Source organism: Myotis myotis, unplaced genomic scaffold (assembly GCF_014108235.1).
Source record: "Myotis myotis isolate mMyoMyo1 unplaced genomic scaffold, mMyoMyo1.p scaffold_m19_p_3, whole genome shotgun sequence".
Taxonomy (NCBI): Eukaryota; Metazoa; Chordata; class Mammalia; order Chiroptera; family Vespertilionidae; genus Myotis; species Myotis myotis.
The window spans coordinates 151,952,653-151,976,641 of record NW_023416335.1 but is presented as its reverse complement, the minus strand read 5'-3'; the positions used below and the strand labels follow the sequence as shown (position 1 = coordinate 151,976,641).

The 23,989-nt window shown below is 44.3% G+C and overlaps 1 protein-coding gene across 3 annotated transcripts in view; it reads left to right on the top strand.

The window, feature by feature from the left end:
• Positions 1-23,989, top strand: part of SRGAP1 (SLIT-ROBO Rho GTPase activating protein 1) — a 277,626-nt gene that overhangs the window by 108,593 nt on the left and 145,044 nt on the right. For all 3 annotated transcript variants that reach the window (XM_036299100.1, XM_036299101.1, XM_036299103.1), the window contains exon 2: positions 19,042-19,237. In XM_036299100.1, the coding sequence (XP_036154993.1) occupies positions 19,042-19,237 (196 nt within the window). The remainder of the gene's footprint in view (positions 1-19,041; positions 19,238-23,989) is intronic.

Sequence of the window (23,989 nt, the reverse complement as noted above, 5' to 3'; positions counted from 1 at the left end):
TATTCACTTGGTTCTTAGATTCACTTGTTGATAGATGCATATTTGTTGTTCATAATTTGTATCTTTACCTTTTTCTTCCTCTTCCTCTTCTTTTTTTTTTTTAAATATATTTTTATTGATTAAGATATTACATATGTGTCCTTGTCCCCACGTTACCCTCTACCCCCCCCCCCCCCGCTCATGCCCTCACCCCCCCCCCCCCCGCCCTGTTGTTCGTGTCCATTGGTTAGGCCTATATGCCTGCATGTAAGTCCTTTGGTTGATCTTTCCCCCTTACCCCCACACTTCCCTACCCTCCCTCCAAAGCCCGACAGTCCAATCAATGCCTCTCCGTCTCTGGATCAGTCCTTGTTCATCAGTTTATGTTGTTCATTATATTCCACAAATGAGTGAGATCATGTGGTATTTATCCGCTCTCCAGTTCCATCCACGCTGTGGCAAATGGTAAGAGTTCCTTTTTCTTCTTCCTCTTCTTAAAGAATACCTTTCAGCATTTCATATAATGCTGGTTTGGTGGTGATGAACTCCTTTAGCTTTTTCTTATCCGTGAAGGTCTTTCTCTGACCTTCTATTCTGAATGATAGCTTTGCTGGATAAAGTAATCTTGGTTGCAGGTTCATGCTATTCATCACTTTGAATATTTCTTGCCACTCCCTTCTGGCCTGCATGGTTTCTGTTGAGAAATCAGCTGACAGTCGTATGGGTACTCCCTTGTAGGTAACTGACTGTCTTTCTCTTGCTGCTTTTAAGATTCTCTCTTTGTCTTTTGCTCTTGGCATTTTAATTATGATGTGTCTTGGTGTGGTCCTCTTTGGATTCCTTTTGTTTGGGGTTCTCTGCACTTCCTGGACTTGGAAGTCTATTTCTTTCACCAGGTGGGGGAAGTTTTCTGTCATTATTTCTTCAAACAGGTTTTCAATATCTTGCCCTCTCTCTTCTTCTGGTACCCCTATAATTCTGATGTTGGTACGCTTGAAGTTGTCCCAGAGGCTCCTTACACTATCTTCATATTTTTGGAATCTCTTTTCTTTTTTCTTTTTCAGTTGGGTATTTTTTGTTTCTTTGTATTTCATATCTTTGACTTGATTTTTGGGATCCTCTTGTCTGCTGTTGGATCTCTGTAAATTATTCTTTATTTCAGTCAGTGTATGCTTAATTTCTAGTTGGTCCTTTTTCATGTCCTCCATGGTCTCACTATACTTATTGAGGGACTCATTAAATTTATCGGCGGTTTCCATAAAATTCTTGAAAAACCTTATAAACGTGGCCTTAAACTCTATATCCAGTCGTTTGCTTTCCTCCATTTCTGCCATTTGTGACCTGTTTCTTTGTCTCCGCATTTTGGCTGCTTCCCTGTGTTGATAGAGTGGCTTTGTGTGCTAGGTGTCCTGTAGGGCCCAGTAGCTCAGCCTCCCCAGTTACCTGAGGTGGACACTCTTGGTGCACCCCCTCGTGGGCTTTGTGCACAGTCTTGTTGTAGCTATGCCTTGGTTGTTGTAGGATCACTGGGAGGAATTGACCTCCAGGGCAATTGGCAGCGAGAATCAGCTGCCCTGATGATGCTCAGCTGTGTAGCAATGCAAGCCGCTGTGGGGCCTGGGCCTTCTCTTGGAAGCTCTGAGTCTATCTGGCCCGGCTGCTGTTAGGTAATTACAGGTTGCAAATGGCCGGGGCATTCATATGCAAAAGCCTCTGCCGAAGCCTGGGCGGGGCGGGGCCTCAAGGAATCAAAGGGCTGAGAAAGCAGGTATGGCGGAGCCTCAGCCCTGCCCTAAGGAGTCGCGAGTCCCAGTGTCCCGGCAATGGCTGCAAGCACCTCTGAGGGAAAGCCGCTCTCAAGCTCGCCCGCTGCCAGACAGTCCAGTATCTCCCCGTATGAGCCCTGGGTCCCCAGAGACTTCCCGGAACCGGATTTCAGAGGCGTCGGGAGCTTGTGTCTCCCTCCGGATTCAAAAAGACAGCCGCGTCCTCAGGTGCCAGACCCTTTCCGCGCCCGCGCGAGCCCCCGTACCTCTGCACGCCACCTCCGCAGCTCCTCCTGCTCGCAGTGTGCTTTTCTTTCCTTCTAGTTGTAGAATTTACACTCAGCCAGCCCTCCTGTAGTTCTGGATGATGTCCACCTTGTGTTTTTGATGCGTTTATCGATTGTTGTGGGAAGCAGAAATTTCCCGGTGTTTATCTATGCCGCCATCTTAGTTTCTCCCCACCTGACTCCCCTCTTCCTCTTCTTAAAGGATACCTTTCAGCATTTCATATAATCCTGGTTTGGTGGTGATGAACTCCTTTAGCTTTTCCTTATCTGTGAAGCTCTTTATCTGACCTTCAATTCTGAATGATAGCTTTGCTGGATAAAGTAATCTTGGTTGTAGGTTCTTGGTATTCATCACTTTGAATATTTCTTGCCACTCCCTTCTGGCCTGCAAAGTTTCTGTTGAGAAATCAGCTGACAGTCGTATGGGTATTCCCTTGTAGGTAACTGAGTTTCTTTCTCTTGCTGTTTTTAAGATTCTCTCTTTATCTTTTGCTCTTGGCATTTTAATGATGATGTGTCTTGGTGTGGTCCTCTTTGGATTCCTTTTGTTTGGGGTTCTCCGCGCTTCTTGGACCTGTAAGTCCATTTCTTTCACCAGGTGGGGGAAGTTTTCTGTCATTATTTCTTCAAATAGGTTTTCAATATCTTGCTCTCTCTCATCTTCTGGCACCCCTATAATTCTGATGTTGGTACGCTTGAAGCTGTCCCAGAGGCTCCTTACACTATCCTCGCATTTTTGGATTCTTTTTTCATTTTGCTTTTCCGGTTGGGTGTTTTTTGCTTCCTCGCATTTCAAATCATTGACTTGATTCTTGCGCTCCTCTGGTCTGCTGTCGGGAGTCTGTATAATATTCGTTATTTCAGTCCGTGTATGCTTAATTTCTAGTTGGTTCCCCAATATAAGATCGAGGGTCTCATTAGTTTTCTTGTAGATCTCATTAAGTTTATCGGCGGCTTCTAAACAGTTCTTGAGAGACCTTAAAAGTGTGGTTCTGAACTCTATATCTTCCATTGACAATTTTGTCCTGTTTCTTTGTCTCCGCATTTTGTTATGCTTCCTTGGTGCACCCCCTAGTGGTCTTTGTTCGAAGTCTTATAGTTAAATCTTGATTGTTGTAGCTAATTCCAGGGAGGGTTTGACCTCCAGGCCAAGTGGCTATGAGAATCAGCTGTGTCAGCAGTGAGAGAACTTCTGTCCTCTAGGGAGGTGCTAATCTAGCGTTTGCCTGAGGCTATCCGGCAAAAGCCTCTGTGCAGGGCTTGGGCGGGGCGGGTCGCACAGGATCAACAGGGTGGGCCGGAGAGAGCAGTTATGGCGGCTCTCAGTCCTGTCCCCAGGGGCTCTGCCTCTCTGAGTCCCAGCACCCGCTGCAAAGCTCAGAGAGAAAGCTGCACTCGCTCTGACCGAAGCCAGACAGTCCCGCTTCTCCCGTTTGAGTCTGGGTCCCTAAAGACTCGCCTGTATCTGGAGCTCAGATTCTGCGACTCCCTCCCGATTGAAAACGCCAACCGCGCCCTCCGCCGCCAGCCCGCTCCGCGCACTCCGCACCTCAGAATTTGACTTCAGCACTGCGCCTCCTCTGAGTGTCCGTATGCGTTTCTCTTTCCTCCTAGTTGTAGGACTTCCACTCAGCCAGCGTTCCTGTGGTTCTGGGTGATGTCCCTTCCGTTTTTTGGTTTCACTTTTGAAGTAGTTGTTCAAAGCAGCAAACTCCGGCGTTAACCTATGCCGCCATCTTGGTTCTCTCTCTGCTTTTGTTTTTAACTTATTAAATAAACTAGAGGTCCGGTGCACAAATTCGTGCACCAGTGAGGTCCCTCGGCCTGGCCTGTGGGATCGGGCCGAAACTGGCTCTCCGACATCTCCTGAGGGGTCCCGGATTGTGAGAAGGCACAGGCGAGGCTGAGGGACCCCACCGGTGCACGATCAGGGCCAGGGAGGGTTGTGGGAGGTTGGCCAGCCAGGGAGGGACCGAGAGAGGGCTCCAGGGCTTGTCCGGCCCATCTCGCTTGTCCCAATTGGCCGGACCCCAGCAGCAAGCTAACCTACCAATTGGAGCGTCTACCCCCTGGTGGTCAGTGCCCATCATATTGAGCAGTTGAGTCGCCTTAGCATATCATTAGCATATTATGCTTTGATTGGTTGAATGGACGACTGGACTCTTTGCATATTAGGCTTTTATTATATAGGATTGAAACATTCCTTATAATCAAATAGAGAGCTGAATAAAGATAGTATCCTTATCTTATAGAATGTTTAATTTTGAATTTTCTAATAATTGGCCCAGCCTCTGCTTAATTTATCACCCTGCAGAAAGTAAAAAACTGACATCCATGTAATGCCCTGAACTCTCCAGATAATCATACCCCTGGGTCTTTGCACAAACTACCCTTTTTGCCCAATTTGGCATATTCCTACTTAGCTGCTCCCTCCAGTGTCCCCTCAGAGTCTTCCCTGATTTACCTGGGCAGAATTTGTTGTTCCTTCTTATGTGTTATTCTCACAGCACTTGCTTCATGCTTCAGTTATAGGACTTATACATTCCATTGTAAGTGATGATCATTTAAAAAAATAACAGTTACTTGTCTTCACGCCTGTAGACCAGGAGGCTCTGAGGGCAAAAAGACACAATGTGATTATATTTGTCTGTCCAGAGCCCAGCACCTGGAAGATGCTCAGTAAATGTTTGTCAGGTGAGTAGGGTAAGCATTTTGGTCCTCATTGTTCACTTGCTGAGTGCACATTATTGAATGAACATTGTGAAATTCAATTTTTTTCAGATTATGTGGGTAAAAGTTGGATGCAGGACTAGAAATACACTTTTATTATAGAGTTTGGCCCAGACCCGAGGATAAAATAGAATACATAGGATATTATTATTAATACATGGATTGTGTATCAAATTAAACATTTTTCTTTTGTACTTTGAAAAGATAAAATAACAAAGAAGAGAATTAATATTTCTGATGTTTAAACAAAGCTGGTTGATGTTCAGTATTGGCTTAGGCCTGAAAAAAATCTTAAAAAAAAAAAATATATATATATATATAAATTGATTACATATAAATTGATTAAATACATAACTTGATTATATGTATATATTGTATACATGGTTGATTTTTTAAATTGCCATCTGGTCAAGGATTTTGTGGGCTAAAGCCTAGAAGGTATGTATTCTCGGACCTAGACTGTGTTGTGATTCTCCGTTGTGCTGTGAAGGCTGAGGAAACGTGGCTAACTAGGCTACTTTCTGGGATCCTACTTTCCGCTCCCGAGCCAGGGTTTTAGTTCACTTGGAGCCAGAGGTTATTGGAGCTCTCATTTATTGAACTGTATGAAGTTAAATCAAATAAGATATGAAGTTGCCAAAGTCTATAATAGAAGTCTAAAGAAAGTGAAGTGAAATAATTGGTGTTTCCTGTGTTGTTTTCCTAGATGAGGGTCTTCTCTTATGGTAGAAGTAGACATATAAAATATGCCTTTGATTGAGAGATGTTTAAAACATAATGATATTCAATGCACGTAACTGGAGTTCTTTTTCCACTGTTGACCAAATAGGACATTGTATATGGGAGAAACCTTGTAGGGCTCGATGCCCAAGGACCACATGGAGCAAAGGATGAAGAGGTAGTGATGGGAGAGGGGAAAGGAAAAGCATTTTATGGAATAGCAAATTTGGGTCCTAAGTCCATTTATGCATAACTAAGCATTTTGATAACTAAGTGTCTTTACTGAAGCAAACATTTATCAGAGATAGCTATTGAATATCATGTGCTATGTGAAAATTTAGAGACATGATCTTTGCTTTTGAGGCACTAATTTGTAACCTGTATAGTTCCAAGTGTTACAGTAGTTATAACATAACAGCAATAGTACAATAATGATTTTAAAACAAAAGCAGTTGACCTAATTATAGTTTCTCTTAAAGCCATAGCATCATGACATTCAGGAAATACTAAGGAATTGACATTAGCACTTAGACAGTTAAAAAAATATATTTTTTTGAATCTTTTTTTGGGGGTGGTGGTATTCTTTTGGCTTTTTTTTTTTTTTTTTACTTTAAATGTTAGAAATACCATCATTGCTTTTTTAGATGATGCTAGACACTTAAACTTTTATTTGATACATTAGTCGTTATACAATATATAGCATTCTAACAAATTACTAGAAGGCTGGGCCTGGATCACTTGGCTTGCTTTCCGTTGTCACTCTCTTTGTAATTGTTGAGCATTATAATTTTGTATCATGGACTTTAGAGTCAGGTACACCTAAATAGGAATTCAAGCTTTAGTACTTATTAATTGTATAACTTTGGACAAAATAATCTCTCTGTGCTTGGTGCAACTGTTTTCTCATCTATGTTATTGAGACACTGCAAAATAGGATTGCATTGCTGTAAGAATGAAATGAGCTAAGATATAACAAGTGCTTGTCCCAGGATCTGGAACCCAGTAGGAACTCTGTAAATATTCTCCTGTTATTTGCCAGTGGTAAATTGCTTGTGAGGTTAAACTCTATTCCAGTATACACTTTCAAATTGTAATTACTGCAATAAAGGAAACAGCCTTTATTTGAAAAAGCTTCAATTTGCAATTACTTCAGTACAAAAGATTTAAACTAGTTTAAAAGCTTTTCATTCTTAAAACTTATTTAGAGAAAAACGTGCTAGACTTTGTATTTACTCCATGAGACTTCGTGTCGAATTAGATCAGGACAGAAGGTCAATGTTTAGAGAATGCCTGGAACCGTTGTCAGTACCACAGCCATTCTAAAATGTAAATCTTTGTACTCTGTACAGATCAATGATTTCCACACTCTGTCCTTTTCCTTTAGTAAAAATCAATCTACTAATATGGTCTTAAATGTCCTTGCTTAATTACGGGGAAGTTAATGACATCCTGCCTCTTGTGCATTCCAAATAAAAGCAGTCTAGTGAATCTTTCAGATCTGTACTTTCTTGAACTGGCCTTTCCTGCAGCGTAGATAAACTGCAATCATTGATCACCTTAATTTATTGTCTTTTATCCTGGCTAGCTTTCATCTGAAAAAAAAAAAAAAAGTGCACATTTGTTTTCCATACTTTACCTGAAATTGTTATCTAGGTCAAAATATAATATTTGGCTTTTAAAAGCTATGAAAACTGATGCTTTTGTAGTAAGCTTTTATTCTAAAATAATACTAAGGTTAACGTCATTTCAAATGAAGATGTTATAATGAAAACTTAGATAGAAAAATGGATACAACCTCTCTTTAAATGTCAGAAATGTGGAAGTGACTTTACTTTCATTTCTGAAACAATGAGGATTAACGGTGCTGAGAGCACAGTTTCTTAATTTATTTAATTTTTTAAAAAGACTTTCTTTTCTTTTCTTTTTAATATATTTTATTGATTTTTTTACAGAGAAGGGAGAGGGATAGAGAGTCAGAAACATTGATGAGAGAGAAACATCGATCAGCTGCATCCTGCACACCCCCTACTGGGGATGTGCCCGAAACAAAGGTGCATGCCCTTGACCGGAATCAAACCTGGGACCCTTCAGTCTGAAGGCTGATGCTCTACCCACTGAGCCAAACCGGTTAGGGCTCTTAATTTATTTTAATGATGCTCCCCACTAATAGGTTAATCGTCCCTGGAGTTCTAGGATGAGGCCATGATTTTGAGCTTAGAATGGAAACAACCTGGTTTCATACATGTCTGTGCTATTTAGTTTGCTTAAGTTATTGGTGATTTCATAGTTCAATAGCAGAGAAAGACTTTCAGGGTTTATATTTTCCACGAAGCGGTACCTGAAAGGTTACACCATGTCTAGCCATCCTAAACTCCCTTCCTCAGGACCTAACCCTTTGGGGCCAGGGTATCAAAAATATCAATTTTGGTTTATTTAAGGAACTACATTTTCATTCCCCAAATTGGCACAGCCTTCCAAATCCTCCGTATCTTTTAGAGGCAGTGCAGGGCCAACCCCTCTAAAGCTATTACTGATGACGACCCCAGTTGGCCTGTGATCTTTCCTTTTCTGAAAGTCCTTTCGCTTGTGTTGTTAGTACCGTGAAATCTAGGACTGTTTTGTTTTTCTCATTGCACATTTTATGGTAATTGACCAACATGGCGCTTTGCCTGGTGGGGAAGTCTTTTCGCATCTCATCTCATTGCCTCTGGAAGGCAAGGTGGCCGCTGTGACTAGTGCCCATTTTGCAGTTTAGAAGCATGAGTTCCGCAGAGCTATTTGCTCCTCCAGGTCACACTTCTACTGAAACTGGTGTCCTGATTCTCTGTGTTCTGTCCCGTGCTAGCTGTGTGCATAAGCCTTGTCTTCTGATCAAGCCTGCTAACTCTTCAAAGACCTTTTCTGATGGGGACTCCACATTTCAGATTCCACTTAGGAGGAACTGAGATGCCAGTTCACCCATATCCTGGAAGGGCTTTATTCTATAGACTAGAGGCCCGGTGCACAAAAATTTGTGCACTGGTGGGGGGGGTGGGTGTCCCTCAGCCCACTGTGCCCTCTCACAGTCTGGGACCCCTCAGGGTGGCAGAGGGCAGGCCCAATCCCTAGGTGCATCCCCTGGTCGGGCTCATAGCAGGGCCGATTGGGGAGTTGGGGCGCCGCCCCCTGTCATGCACAGAGCAGGGCAGATCGGGAAGTTGTGATGCCACCCCCAGTCACGCTCAGGGTAGGGCTGATTGGGGGGTTGGGGCGCCGCCCCCTGTCACACTCAAGGCAGGGTCGATGGGGAGGTTGCGGCGCCACCCCCTGTCACGCACAGAGCAGGGCTGATCAGGGGGTTGGGGCGCTGCCCCCTGTCACGCTGCTCCAGGGGCCAGGAGGCCTCGTGGCTCCACTGATCCCAGTGCTGGGAGGCCTCGCTGCTTAGCTGATCCCAGTGCTGGGAGGCCTCGCAGCTCCGCTTGACACAGGGGCAGTGAGGCCTCGCTGCTCCGCTGATCCCGGTGCCAGGAGGCCTTGCGGCTCCGCTGATCCCAGTGCCGGGAGGCCTCGCAGCTCCGCTGATCCTGGGGCATGAGGCCTCGTGGCTCCGCTGATCCCAGGTTTGGGAGGCCTCGCGGCTCCGCTGATCCCAGGTTCGGGAGGCCTCGAGGCTCCGCTGATCCCAGGTTTGGGAGGCCTCATGGCTCTGCTGATCCTGGTGCTGGGAGGCATGTTACCCTTTTACTATATAGGATAGAGGCCTCGTGCATGGGTGGGGGCCAGCTGGTTTGCCCTGAAGGGTGTTCTGGATCAGGGTGGGGGTCCCGCTTGGGTGCCTGGCCAGCCTGGATGAGGGGATGATGGCTGTTTGCAGCTGGTCACACCCCCTTCAGGGTGGGGGTCCCCACTGGGGTGCCTGGCCAGTCTGGGTGAGGGGCTGAGGGCCGTTTTCAGGCTGGCAGGTGACTGAAGCTCCCAACCTCTCCTTTTTTTCTTTTTTTCTTTTTATTCTGGGATTTATTTACCTTCTATGGCTGTCACTGGAACTGAGAGCTGGCTTTAGCTCTGAGGCTTGGCTCCAGCTCTGAGACCTCCGCTGCTGAAAGTAGGTATCTGGGTTTGTTTGGGTTCTATAATTGAAACACTGTTGCAACTCCAGCTGGCCGGCTGGCTGAAAGCATGGGGTTTGTTTAGCTTCTATAATTGCAACATAGTTGCTTAGAGTGCAAGCTCAGAGCAGCGGCAGGTGGGAAACCTTGGCTTCCTCCTTCACTGGAGCAAGCAAGCCTCCTGTTCGCTTCAGCTGCCTGGCTTCTGGCCACCATCTTGGTTGGCAGTTAATTTGCATATCACCCTGATAAGCCAATGGGAAGCGTGTTGGAGGTATGGTTAATTACCATGTTTGTCTATTATTAGATAGGAAGGATTAGTCTTTCTTCCTTTTCCCTCCCTCCCTCCCTCCCTTCCTCCCTCCCTCCTTTCCTTCCATCCCTTTATTGTATTTATTGGGGTGTCATTAGTTAATAGAATTATATATGTTTCAAGGGTACAATTCTATAATTCATCATCTGTATATTGTGTGTTCATCAACCAAAGTCAAGTCTCCTTCAATCACCATTTACCCCCCCTTTATCCTTACATCTCCCACCCTCCTTTCCATTTGGAATCACCACACTGTTGTCCGTGAGGGGTGTGTGTGTGTGTGCCTGCGTGTGTTGGGGTTTTTTGCTTAATCCCTTAACCTTTTCCACCCAGTCCCCCTACCCCATCCTCTTTGACAGCTGTCAGCCTGTTCTCTGTATCTGTGAATCTAACAGTGGCCCGGTGCACGAAATTCATGCGGGGGTGGGAGGGGGGATCCCCTCAGTCCAGCATGCACCCTCTCCAATTGGGGACCCCTTGGAGGATGTCTGACTGTCGGTTGGCAGTCAGACATCCCTCTTGCAATCTGGGACCACTGGCTCCTAACCGCTCACCTGCCTGCCTGCTTGCCTGATCACCCCTAATTGCCTCTGCTTGCCTGCCTGATTGCCCCTAACTGCCCTCCCCTGCAGGCCTGATCTCACCCCCAACTGCCCTCCCCTGCTGACCTGATCTCATCCCTAACTGCTTTCCCCTATCAGCCTGATCACCCCTAACTGCCTCTGCCTCGGCCCTCACGACCATGGCTTTGTCCAGAAGGAAGTCAGACATCCGGAAGATGGCCGGTGGACCCGGTCTAATTAGCATATTACCCTTTTATTAGTATAGGTAGATTATATGGGATAGGATTGCTTAAATGGGGCGGGGGGTGGGGGGGGGGAGCCTTTTTCAGCAGGAGGAGATGCTCTTGGCAGACAAAAATACATAATCCCTATATTTGGACTGATAGCCAGCCATATGCACTATAACTGCCAAACTGGTCAATAAAAAATTGAACCATACCCTAACCGGTTTGGCTCAGTGGATAGAGCATCGGCCTGTGGTCTCAAGGGCCTCAGGTTCGATTCCAGTCAAGGGCATGTACCTTGGTTGTGGGCACATCCCCAGTAGGGAGTGTGCAGGAGGCAGCTGATCGATGTTTCTCTCTCATCAATATTTCTAACTCTCTATCCCTTTCCCTTCCTCTCTGTAAAAAATCAATAAAATATATTTTTAAAAAATTGAACTGCTTTCTTACACCTTACAGCAAACAGCTGTTGCCCTTAAAACCCCTCCTCAGCCCCCACCTTAGGTTCTGCCTTCACAGTTCACCCAGATTTGGTTCTGATTGGTCGGTTTCTATGCCAGTCAGCGTCAAAAGCTCCGCCTCCTAGGCAGCCATTGGCTCCTTGCAGTTCACCCAGATTTGGTTCTGATTGGTCGGTTTCTATGCCAGTCAGTGTCTCTGGGCCTGATCAGAGAGGTGGGGCTGATCAGCAGCTGCCCCAGTCTGCTGGCGAGCAAGCTGAACTGCTGACTTCTCAGAGAGAGAGAGGTGGGGCTGATCAGCAGCCCCCTCAGGCTGCTGGCGAGACCCGGGGAGAGAATCAGGGAGCTGATCAGATCCTGCTTCTCTCTCTGGGCCTCGCCAGAAGCCGGAGCTGATCAGACCCTGCTTCTCTCTCCGGGCCTCGCCAGCAGCCCAGGGTGGCTGCTGATCAGCCCCGCCCCTCTCTCTCTCTGAGAGGTCAGCAATTCAGCCTGCTCGCCAGTTTCCGCCCACCGGAGTCTGCTGCGCGTGTAGCCTGGCTTTCGGTCAAGCCTTCGGTCATTTTGGCTGTTATGGACCCTGATTCTTTATATATATTCTTTATATATGATATATATATATATATATATATATATATATATATATATATATATATGTTTCTGTTTCTGTTTTGTTTGTTAGTTTATGTTGTTCATTCACATTTTCAATTTTAGATTTTTAAATGGTCACTGAAAAAAGTAAAAAGAAACTGTTGAACAGGTGAAATGAATTTCAGTAATATCTTATGTAATCCAATATGTCTAAAATTTTTAATTCCAGTATTAATTGACCATAATATTCCCCCCACACCCACCCCTACCCCATACCTCTCATTGCTCCTTGACTTTCATACCTTAACTAGAGGCCCGATACATGAAATTCGTACAAGAGTAGGCCTTCCTTCCCCCGGCTGCTGGCACCGGCTTCCCCCGGCACCCAGGACCTCGGCTTCCCTCGCAGCCCCGACTTCGTCCGTAAGGTCGTCTGGAAGGACATCCTCTCATTAGCATATGACGCTTTTATTATTATAGATACCCTGCACATCACTAGCTCTCACTGTTTCCATTGCCTGTCCCTTCACTGGAGATGGGGCTCCTGACGTTTAGTCTGTTATTTACAGCTACTAGTAAGCAGTCTGGCACAAGGAAATACCCAATAAATATTTTTCATATGAAGCCTACTGATGCTAGCAGTAATACCATCTCCATCTGTTTCCCAGTGGTTTGCAGATTACAGCATGCTTTTCACGTGTATCTCTCAGCAGTCCTTGTGCATTTACAAGATGAAACGTGGAGAGGTTAAGTGACTTTCCACATCCCATGACTTGTAATAGGTGCCATTGTAACTCCACCCTGGGTCTATTGGGTTCAGACTTCTAGAGAAATGAAGACTTGGCTTTTGCTTATTCAGTCCATTCACTAAAAAAAGTCAGAGCTCACTTTTATGGAGAATATTTCATAAAAGTCTGCACCTGGTGTTTAGCTAATCGGTGGCTGTAAGGTTGTATATGTTTTCTCAGGAGCAAAGAGCATGTGAACAATTGATGGAACCAGTTAGAGTCTCACTGGGTTCTTCTTCTCCTCTTAAAGACATTCCAGTGGTTCTCATCTGTCTGTTGGGAAAAATTCCTTATACCCTGTGGATAAAGGTACTGATGCATCCAAACAGAATGTAGACTTTTCTTAATATCATAAAGAACATCTGACCAAACAAGACTGTGAGATAATTGAGATGGTTTGTGATGCTTTAAAAATGTTGTTTTTATTTGATAGATAATCATGAGTATCACACCCAGTCTTTCAATTTTATGTCCCAGTCCTGGGCATTCAGTAATGTTTAGAGAAACAGTCTAGTCTGAACTCAGTCTCTCTCTCTCTCTCTCTCTCTCTCTCTCTCTCTCTCTCTCTCTCTCTCGATTGCAGAGAGGGAGAGAGAGATAGAAACATCAATGATGAGAGAGAATCATTGATTGGCTGCCTATGCCCCCTTCTGGGAATCTGGCCCGCAACCTGAGCATGTGCCCTTGACTGGAATCCAACCTGGGACCCTTCAGTCGGTGGGCCAAGGCTCTTTCCAAACTGGCTAGGGCTGGACTCAGTCTTTCCATAAAATATGCATCACTCTGTGGTCTCAAGACGTTTATTTTAAGAGTTAGGACTACTCTTCACCAGAGCAATAGCGAGAAATGCCTTCATTTCTTCCTTTCCTAGGCACTTCCATTTTGTTTGGTAAGTATTAGTCAGTGGGTTTTATAGCTTAGAGGAACTACTTCAAAAAAATTTTTTTTACAAAGTAATTGAGTAGTTTGAAAGCATACTTTTTGTGTATTAGTCTTGTTGGATTATTGATGTTGATTCATTCTGTGGTGGTTTTCTGGTAGAACAGAAATGAAATACTGGTTATTAAAAAAACAGTAAATTTCAGCCTTGTTAAAAAGAATATTATTATTATTTAGTAGATCCTGCCCTAGATTTAAATAATGACTGATTAGGCCTCCTCAGAGATGCCATTTTCCTGCATAAAAGAGATTGTCCTGTTTTTTGCAGTTGGGAGTCATGGTCATAAGCCCCTCCTAATGTTTTATTCGGTAAATCTTTTCTATGCAGCATTAGAAATTGTAATGAGTAATATACAAAGGATGCTGGCCAATAAATAAGTTTACTATTCTAGCTTATAGATAAATGCAGGATGAAATAAAAATAATCAAGTATCCTGGCCAGGTTGGAGTGTCATCCCCATATAACAAAAGGTTATGGGTTCGATTCCCAGTCAGGGCACGTACCTAGGTTGCGGGTTCAATCCCTGCTCAGATGTGTGTACGGGAGGCAACCGATTGATATTTTTCTCTCACTTCTTTCTTTCTTTCTTTCTTTCTTTCTTTCTTTCTTTCTTCTTTCTTTCTTTCTTTCTTTCTTTCTTTCTTTCTTTCTTTCTTTCTTTCTTTCTTTCTACCTTCCTCTCTCTCTAAAAGTCAATAAAAATGTGTCCTCTGGTGAGGATTAAATAATAATGATCAGGCAAGAGCCATTTTATGAAGACATCATTTTAAAGTGCTTGCCTCATGCATTGTCTAATTTGATAAAAGACTAAAAAGTACTAGGCATGGAAATATGAGGAGTTATTTTGTGGTTACTATTATCATTCTAGAAGTATCTCAACAGCTGAAATTTCATGGAATTGTGATACTACAGTATTTCTTTATATTATTTCTGTATTGAGATATAATACATATCTTCCAACTCACCCATGTAATGTGTGCAGTTCCCTGGACTGTAGTATATTCAGTTTAGTAGCCACCACCACAGTCAATTTGAGAACATTTTCATCACCCCAAAAAGAAACCCTGCACCTTTAGCAATCACCTCCCATCTCCCCCAATTCCTTCAGCTCTAGTCAGCGGCTAATCTGCTTTCTGTTTCTATGGATTAGTCTATTCTGGACATTTCACATTAAGGGAATCACTGTGGTCTTCTGTGACTAGCTTCATTCTCTGTGCTTATATTTTCAAAGTTAATTCGTGCTGTACCATGAATCAGTACTTCATTCCTTTTTATAGCCACATTTTTTTTATCTCTTCATTAGTTGATGGACAGCCTATTTCCACTTCTCAGCTAGTATGAATAATGCTGCTGTAAATGTTGTATACAAGTTTTTGTGTGAAAATATGGTTTCATGTTCCTTAAATATATACCTGCGAGTGGATTGGTTGAGTCTGTATTAACCCGGCATTTCACCTTTTAAGGAACTGCCAGATTGTTTTCCAAAGTGGCTGCACCGTTTTACATCCCCATCAGTAGTAAATGAATGCGGGTTCCAATGTCTTGGTGTCCTCGCCAACCCTTGTCACCTTCTGTCCTGCTGGTGATGGCCATCCTAGGGGAGGAGATACGCTACCTCGTGTGCTTGTGACTTGCATCTTCCTGACGGCAGTGTTGTTTAGCCACTTTTCAGGTGCTCTTGGCCATCTGTACATCTTCTTTGGAGCAATGGCTATCGAGATCCTTTGCCCACTTTTTTTTTCTTTTTAATATATTTTATTGATTTTTCACAGAGAGGAAGAGAGAGGAATAGAGAGTTAGAAACATCGATCAGCTGCCTCCTGCACACCCCCCACTGGGGATGTGCCCGCAACCAAGGTACATGCCCCTGACCGGAATCGAACCTGGGACCCTTGAGTCCGCAGGCCGACGCTCTATCCACTGAGCCAAACCAGTCAGGGCCTTTGCCCACTTTTTAAGTTGGGTCACTTGTGTTATGTGAGAGCTCTTTACTATCCTGTGTGTTACATGCCGTTGAGTCGGCTCTGACTCTGGTGACACTACGGTGAATGAAGCCCGTAACGTCCAGTCCTCAACGGCCCTGCTCAGATCCTGTGGACTCACGCCTGTGGCTTCCCTTGTTGGAGTCACTCCATCTCATAATTGATCTTCCTCTTCTCCTGCTGCCGTGTTTTTCCCAGCATTGTCTTTCCCAAAGAATCCTGCCTTCCCATGATGTGCCTCGAGCAGAACAGCTTCAGTTTTGTTGTGTTCACCTCCAGCGACGTTTCAGGCTTCACTTGCTCCAGGGCCCACTTGTTTGTCTTTCTGGCGGCCCACGGGATCCGCAGAGCTCTCCTCCAACACCTTATTTCAAAGGAATCAAATCTCTCCTTATTCTGGGCTCATGTTGCTTATTAGATACATGATTTGCAAATATCTTCCCCACTCTGTGGGTTGTATTTCACTTTCTTGGTGGTTACAGCTGTATAAGTTGTAACTTATCTCCCAGGCCATCATGTCTTCCAAGCTCGTCCACTGTCTGGGGCAGCTCCTCTTTCTATAACTTCCTGGTGCATCCCTTTACCATGGCACTGAGCTCAGTGCGTTGATACTATCAGCTTGGGACTTGCCTTCCCCACTAAAGGAAGCTGCCGTCTTGCACATTTTTGTAACTCCAGTGCCTAGGGCTCTGCCTAACACAAAATAGGAGTGCAACAAGGGCTTGGTCAACTAAATTAATTCGAAGCTTGAGTCTGAAAAACTGATGCAGGTCAGTACGAATCCACGAAAGCTAATAGAATAGGCCCTGAAAGAGTGTCCTCGAATCTATTGGAGGGAGGGAAACTGCAGTTCCTTCTACAGAAAAAGGCTCACAGTGTTTCCAGAAATCACCCCTTACTGTGATGCTTTCTTGCGTTCTAGCCCTAATGATTCGGTGGTCCCTGGGCCGACAGGGGTGCTATGCTCTGTGGCCACCTGTGGTCCTATCGCAAGGATCGATAGATAGTGCACCACGGCTGCTTTGGTATGTGCTGAGCAGTGGACCAACATTTACATGACCGTTGATTGATTTTACTCATTTACTTTTAAATCTTTTAAATTCTTTAGTGCCGTAATTAGGTTAGCTCAAATCTAGTGAGGCCATATGAATAAAGCCGCACCATCTGTGCAGGGAGGTGACCTACTGTATTGTGCTGCCTTGTGGCTCTGATGTGGTGTAAGGAATCCACAGTTTTTCTCTTCCTAACAAGACATTTTTATGGCAGTACTTTTATATTGGTTATTTTTCCTTATGATCTTTCCTTTGCTTGCCCTGAACTTTTCTCAATTAAAGATGTACTCAAATCAATTCTCTTTCCAGTTTCGGGAGCGTATTTTATTTTCTCTCACCATGACTCTGGGCCCTGCCCCCCACCCCCACCCCCCACCCCACACACACACGTTTTCGCTATTGCAGATGTTCCCAGTGTCCTATTCTCATTGGAAAAGTACCGATGCCATGAAGTAAAAAGTTACTCCTGCGAAATGAGGATGAGGTTTTACCTGCTTGCAGACATTCTTCCTTCTCAGAGCTCCCTAGTTCTTGATTTTGAACCCCGAAGGCAGCACGGAAGAGACTAAGAATTTAAGGAAGCCAGGTAGTTTTTGTGTGCTTCTGCTGAAATCTGTACTCTCGGCCCCTGTTATTTCTTATTTGGCACTAAGGCAGCTTAAACACACACACACACACACACACACACACACACACACACACACACACACAGTTGACAGCCTAAGCCAAAGGATTTGTTTTCTCTTAGCACAGCAAGATGTGCTAAAATTACTAAATCTTGAAAGACTTGCTGGGATTCCTGAATGAGAAATTCTCCTACCTTGTTTTTTTTTTCCTTTATGAAACAAAAATAGTTCTGTATCCGTGGGTGAAAGAGCTTGGCAGACATGATTATAATAATGTTGTATTGAAAAGCACTTACTTTGATTGACTAAAACCCAGATGCTGTTCGCGGTAGTTAAAAGCCTATAATAATGTCTTCACTCCTGTGTTCACCACACTTCCATGAGATGAATAATAGGATCCCCCAAGCTAGACGTGGAGAAGCTGAGAGAGGACACTTGAGAAATACTCCCCTATCTTCTGCCAAGGTTCCCACGAAACAGTTTTGCCTGGAACATAACCTGATTGGGGGTAGAGACCTTGTTTCATAGTTATGGTGTCTTCTTTGCCAGTATTTAGGCCTGGCACACTACAGCTGCTCCACGCAGGGTGCATGGATGGGAGGCGGGCAGAAATGTTCTATTAATCTGACCGACAGACTGGGTTAGAGGTCGTGTGGGTGCCACTTACTAGCTGAAGTCCCTAGATGGTATAGTTAGCCTCCCTAAATGTCAGTTTCTTATTTGTAAAATGGGGGTAGACGAGTACTGAACTTCAAGAAGGTGTAGAGTAGTATTTCATTAATATTAGTTATTAATAAATTGGGCAGATTTTCTAACTCCCTATTCAGAACTGGACTGCCCTGCTGTTCATGAGCTTGATTAAACATGGGCAAGTGTGTACATATATACCACCAGTTCAGTCATTCTCTATTGAAAAATAATAGAAATCGAGGAGGTGTTATTTGGACACTGATTTTTATTAACTCCACTGAATTAGATTCAGCTCTCACTTTTAGGATTATGCGCTGGGAAAGATGAAATAGAGTTTTCCCAATATGAATATTCTTGTCTTTGGAGGCTAGCCCTGGATCTTAGAACAAAAACAAATCAGTCGTTATTAGTTACTGTATCTCATTTTCCAAAACACATGGTTCATTGTTGCAGTCATTTACAGATAGTTGTACAGGACTCATTTCTGCTTTTGTCTTCTTGCTAAATCACTAAAAGACCAACCCTCGTGTTCCTGATCTATTACAATTGTCAAAAGATCCACTTTAGGATTATGTGCCGAGAAGGCTGTTAGTGTGAACACTGTGTAACAGTGAAGAGCCCTTGACGAATGCAGTAATAAAGTGGCATCCGAGGATTGCCCCGCTATGAATGATTTGGATGTAGAAAGAAATTATTTTTAGGCACAGCATCCCTACAAACCCTGAGGCTATGTGTTTTACAAACTAGGAATTTATGCACTAAATAAAAATTACCAGATGTCAGTGTCGGTATGTGCCAACTGGCAAATGTGTGGTGGCTCAGCGTCTGGGAGAAATGATGCTCACTTCTTTGCCATTCAGACTCAGAAGGGGTAGTTGAGGTAAAATGTTGCTGAAAAAATTACAATGTGCTCAGCTACCCGAAGATGTCACATGTTACGAATTGTTATCTGAAAGGCTTTAATTTTTCCCCCTCATGACTCCATGCATGTTTGTGGCATTGCAAATGTAACCCATGTTTCTGTTCTAACTTTATTACATTCTTTCCAGAGGCTTGCCTCATTCTCTTAAAGGGTCAGCAGATACTTTATTTAAAGAACCGACCTGGACACAGCAAGTCTCATAGAGGTCCAGTTCAGAGCTAAATGCATAATGGGATTAATTACTTTTATCTTACACATACCAGCATACCTCAGTAATATTCGTGACATCATCAGATGGATTCTCTTCTCTCTTTAGAAATTCGAGCTCAACTGGTAGAACAACAAAAATGCCTGGAGCAGCAAACGGAGATGCGAGTTCAGCTTCTCCAGGACCTGCAAGATTTCTTCCGGAAAAAAGCCGAAATCGAGACGGAATATTCTCGGAACCTAGAGAAGTTAGCAGAAAGGTTCATGGCAAAAACAAGAAGCACTAAGGATCATCAGCAGTACAAGTAAGAGAGACTTGACTCAGATTCACCTTTCCAAGGTCATAGCCTGCCTTTTTACTACCCTGGTTGGTTTTAAGATTTTCCCATTTTGTCTCATAAGCTGTTGATTGGCATAACCCCATAGATTAAAGCAACCGTCTGCATTTATGAGCATTAGTTTATCACATTTTAAATTAGTAGTATTGTCTTCACAGTTATCTTTTTCCAATAAATATATATTTTAGGGTAACTATATATTCAAGAAGAACATAAAGTTCATATTTTTTATAAATGTCTTGATTACAGGAAACTAGGAGCTGATATCTACCACAGGTGGATATTTGGATGGGCAAGTTTTAAATAGCTGATTGTTCAAGCAGAGACTTCAGCCTTTCTGTGGAGATTTTATATGAAAATAAGCAATAATGCCCAGCCAGCGTGGCTCAGTGGTGGAACATTGACCTATGAACCAGAAGGTCAGGGTTTGATTCCCAATCAGGGCACATGCCCAGGTTGCGGGCTTGGTCCCCAGTGATGAGCATGCAGGAGGCAGTCATTCGGTGATTCTCTCTCATCATTGATGTTTCTATCTCTCTCCCTCTCCCTTCCTCTCTGAAATCAATAAGAATATATATTTTTATTTTAAAAAAGCAATAAGGGCTGCTTAAATTTAGTCCTCCCCCTCTCCCCCATCATGTTTATGGTCATTGCAATTGAGACCGACTTAAAACAAGGGTCTTGTAAATATGCTATGATTGAGTGTAATGAAACTTCATCTTAATTGTGCTTCATCTGTTTAAAGAGTACCTACCGGTTTTTCCGGTCATGGAATTTACTTCCTAATAAATCCTAGAGACAAAACGAGATCAGTATGCAGATAGAGTATACGAGTGCTATGACAGGGTAATCACAGGACGGCCGGGCCCACCTGGTGGAAGTCCATCCTGTAGTGAAGGTGGAAGGGAAGGTCAAGGAAAGGTCCCGGAAGAAGTAATACATAGTGAGGACCTGAGGGACTAGGTGGCATGTCAGAGGCTGGAGCAGGCTGTTCCAGGCAAGAGGAACATCGTGTATAAGGGACGGGGTGGGGGTGCGGTGGGGTGGGGGTGAGGGGGGCGGGACAGCTTTGAGAACAGAAAGTAGCCCGGTGGTTACAAGTGTACATTGTGCCAGATCTGGAGTAGATCATACTCAACAGTTTGGATTTCATCCTGAGGGCATGAGAAGCCTTCGGGGAGTTTTAAGTAGCAGGATGACCAGCTCAGACCTGCTTTCTAAAATAACAAGAACCGGAGATTGGATTGTGCACTGGAGGACGCTATTAGTTAAGAGAGGGAGACCGTGTGTGTGGGTGGGGGGGAGGGGAGTGTGTGGGGGGAGCGCAGCAGGGGCAAGAATGAGCAGCACTTCAGGGAGAAACAGACTTGTTCAGGAGGCACGAAGCAGGCAGCACAGCCTTTCATTTCTGGAAATGCAGGGACTAGGTAATCTGACAAATACTCTGCCACAAAACTCCCAGAAATTCTGCTTAAAATATAATAGACATTCTTTTAAATGTATAACCAAAACATAGGAAAGTAAGGGAAATTTCCAGGGGCCAGAAAAAGAAAAGGGAACTAAAAACCAAATTGGCAGTTGTATCCACTTTTTTTATCTTTTTAATATATTTTTATTGATTTCAGAGAGGAAGGAAGAGGGAGAGAGATACAAACAATGATGAGAGAGAATCCTCAAGCCGCTGCCTCCTGCACACCCCACACCAGGAATCGAGTCCACAACCTGGGCATGTGCCCTGACCGGAAATTGAATCATGACCTCCTGGTTCATGAGTCAGTGCTCAACCACTGAGCCACACAGGTCGGCCTGTAACCGCTCTTTAGTCCCACTAAAGATGAGGATAGAAGATGAGGCCCAACAAGGCAAAGAGTTGGAACTGAGGGCTTCCCCACCACCAAGCTTATCACATTGTATCCCAGCCTAAAATCAGGACCAGTAAAACTATCTCAGTGAAATGATAAAACAGAAAACCATAAATCTGCCCCCCTCCCCCCCCCCCCCACACACACACACACCAGGCAACAACAAGGCCTGTCTGCTCAGCTGGCTCAGGATTGGAGAGTGATTCAGAGATGCCTGTCTTTGCCTTCACCATGGGCTTGCAGTTCCATTTTACACCCCTCTGTGGCTTTAGATCGTACATAAAAAGTTGGGCAGAAAATGTCCCTGGGCTACTTTTGCAGAAGCAAATGAAAAACTACTCCACATAGGGAATACCTCCCCCCCTCCCCCCCTTTGGATGTGTTGAGCCAGAATAGAAATAAATTTTAGTGATGGTTTCCAGGGCAAACAAATGTCAAATATACCTGACAGAGACTAGAGCTAGAAAGAGGAGACTGGAGCCAGTACTGCATTCACATTTATAGTAACTGTCCTTTTTTGAAGTGAATGCAAAGAAGACAGCTCATTCATCCATTCAGTAAAATTTTTAAAATTGATTTTTAGAGAGAGAGGAAGGGAGACGGAGAGAGAGAAGTATCGGTGTGAGAGGGAAACATCCATCAGCTGCCCTCTGCACATTCCCTACCAGGGATCAAGCCCTAAACCCCGGCATGTGCCCTGACCAGGAATCGAACCAACGCCCTCCAGCCAGCTGAGCCTCACCAGCAAGGGCTCAGTAAATATTTTTGAATGACACCTTCTGTGTGCTGTCCTGGGTAATGAGTTATCAACTGAAAATAGGCACCTTAGTCTGACACCTCAGTAGAGAGCTGTCACTTTTGTTTCTCCTGGTTTGTTCACTAGTTTTCTTCAAAAAGTAAGCAACTTGGAATTTTCATTGACTGGAGTACATTTATTTTTGAATAAATATGGGACTGAAGATAGATGGATAATGTCTACTGAAAGGATGAACTAGGATTAGGAAAAACTCAGACAGTCTTTATTAAGGAGTCAGACAGGTTCATTTTACAGTATATGTAAGTCGAGCCACTGTGCTATAAACCTTAAACTTATACAGTGGTGTATGGTAATTATATGTCAATAAAACTTGGGGGCAGGTAGTCATATAGGCCTCATATGATATGCTGACTCTACTGTGTGCCTTTGGTAAAGTTGCTTAACTCTCTGAGTCTTTTTTTTCTTCTAACTTATACATTGAGACTTTATGACCATTAAATGAGACACAAAGTTCTTGATATGATTGATAGCTGGCATAGGGTCTGCACACAATATTTTTCCTCTCTTCACCAAGCAAACATTAAATATTTAGCACTGTAACTTGATCCATCATTTAAGCTGGACTTTGGAGTCTAGCTCCTATTCAGTGTGGGGATGTTTATAGTGTAGACAGAGATTTTCAACTGGTATGCCACAAGAATTTAAAAACATGCAAAACCTGACTGTTTAGTCAGGGGCATTGATCTTAGGTTGTCAAATTTTTAGAAATGAGAACAACCAACCAGCTGTCCTGTGTGAATGAATCAGAATGATACCTATTGTGTTGGTGTGCCGCAGAGTTTTAGTAATTAGTTCACGTGTGCCATGAGATGAAAAAGGTGGAAAACCGCTGGTGTAGATCTTGGCCTAACATTGCCCCTGTATAGTGCAAAGACCATGAGTTGGATCAGTCTTCCCGGTTGAAAGTCTCTGACACCAGCGTTGGTCTTCAGCACATCCCTGCACCTTGCTAAGCTCGAGTTCTGTCATTGATAGAGGGGGCAGAAAGAATCTCTGCCTTAAATGGTAGTGTAAGGATCCAGTAGAGTTAGTCTGTGTAAAGTCTTCAGATCAGTCCCTGGATAAAAAGAGCTAGCTTCATATAACACTTACTATAGAACTAAGGCATTTTAGGAAGCAAATAATCCCCCAAATAAGTCCTGTTATTTTATCCATTCTGCAAATGAAGTACTGGTGACACAGAGATGTTACATATTTTGGCTAAGATCATATAGCTAGTAAGTGGTAGTTCTGGGACCTAAACCTGGACCAGCGGTCACCAACCTTTCAGACCTCACAGACCACCAGTTGGCGATCGCTGACCTGGATAGTGTAGATCCATATTCCATGCTTTCTTTTTTTGTTTTGTTGTTAATCCTCACCAGAGGGTATTTTTCCCATTGATTTTTAGAGAGAGAGGAAGGGAGGGAGAAAAAAGAGAGAAACATCAATGAGAGAGAGACACTTTGATTGGTTCCTCCGGCACGCACCCTGACTGGGACCAAGGCTCAAACCTGCAGCTCAGGTACATGCTCTTGACCAGGAATCAAACTGGTGACCCTTCCGTGTGTGGGTAGGTGCTCAAACTGCTGAGCCAAACCAGCCAGAGCCATATTCCATGCTCTTGACGTGTGAGCTGCTTCTTACAGTAGGTGCTTAGTAAATGACTAGAGGCCCAGTGCGCAAAATCATGCGAGACACAGACCCGCCACGCTGGCGGGACCCCAGACCTGCTGGCCATGGGTGGGGGCCATGGGTGGGTGCCGGCTGGTGTGCGAGTAGCTTGCTGCTGCGAGCTGCCGCACAAGCCGCGAGCCCTGCCCCACCTCGCCACACGAGCTGCGAGCCCCTCTGAGTTCCCCGCCATGAGCGCCTCCGTGCTCCCCACTGCGAGAGCCCCGAGCCCTGCTGCACCGCATGAGCTGCAAGCCCCGCCCCGCTGCCATGAGCAGCTCACGGGCCGGGGGGAGGGACCAAGAGGTGCACCATGCACCTCCTGGTGACCGGTCATTTGGTTGTTACAGTGTTACAGTGTTACAGTATTACGGCCACTGGCCTTTT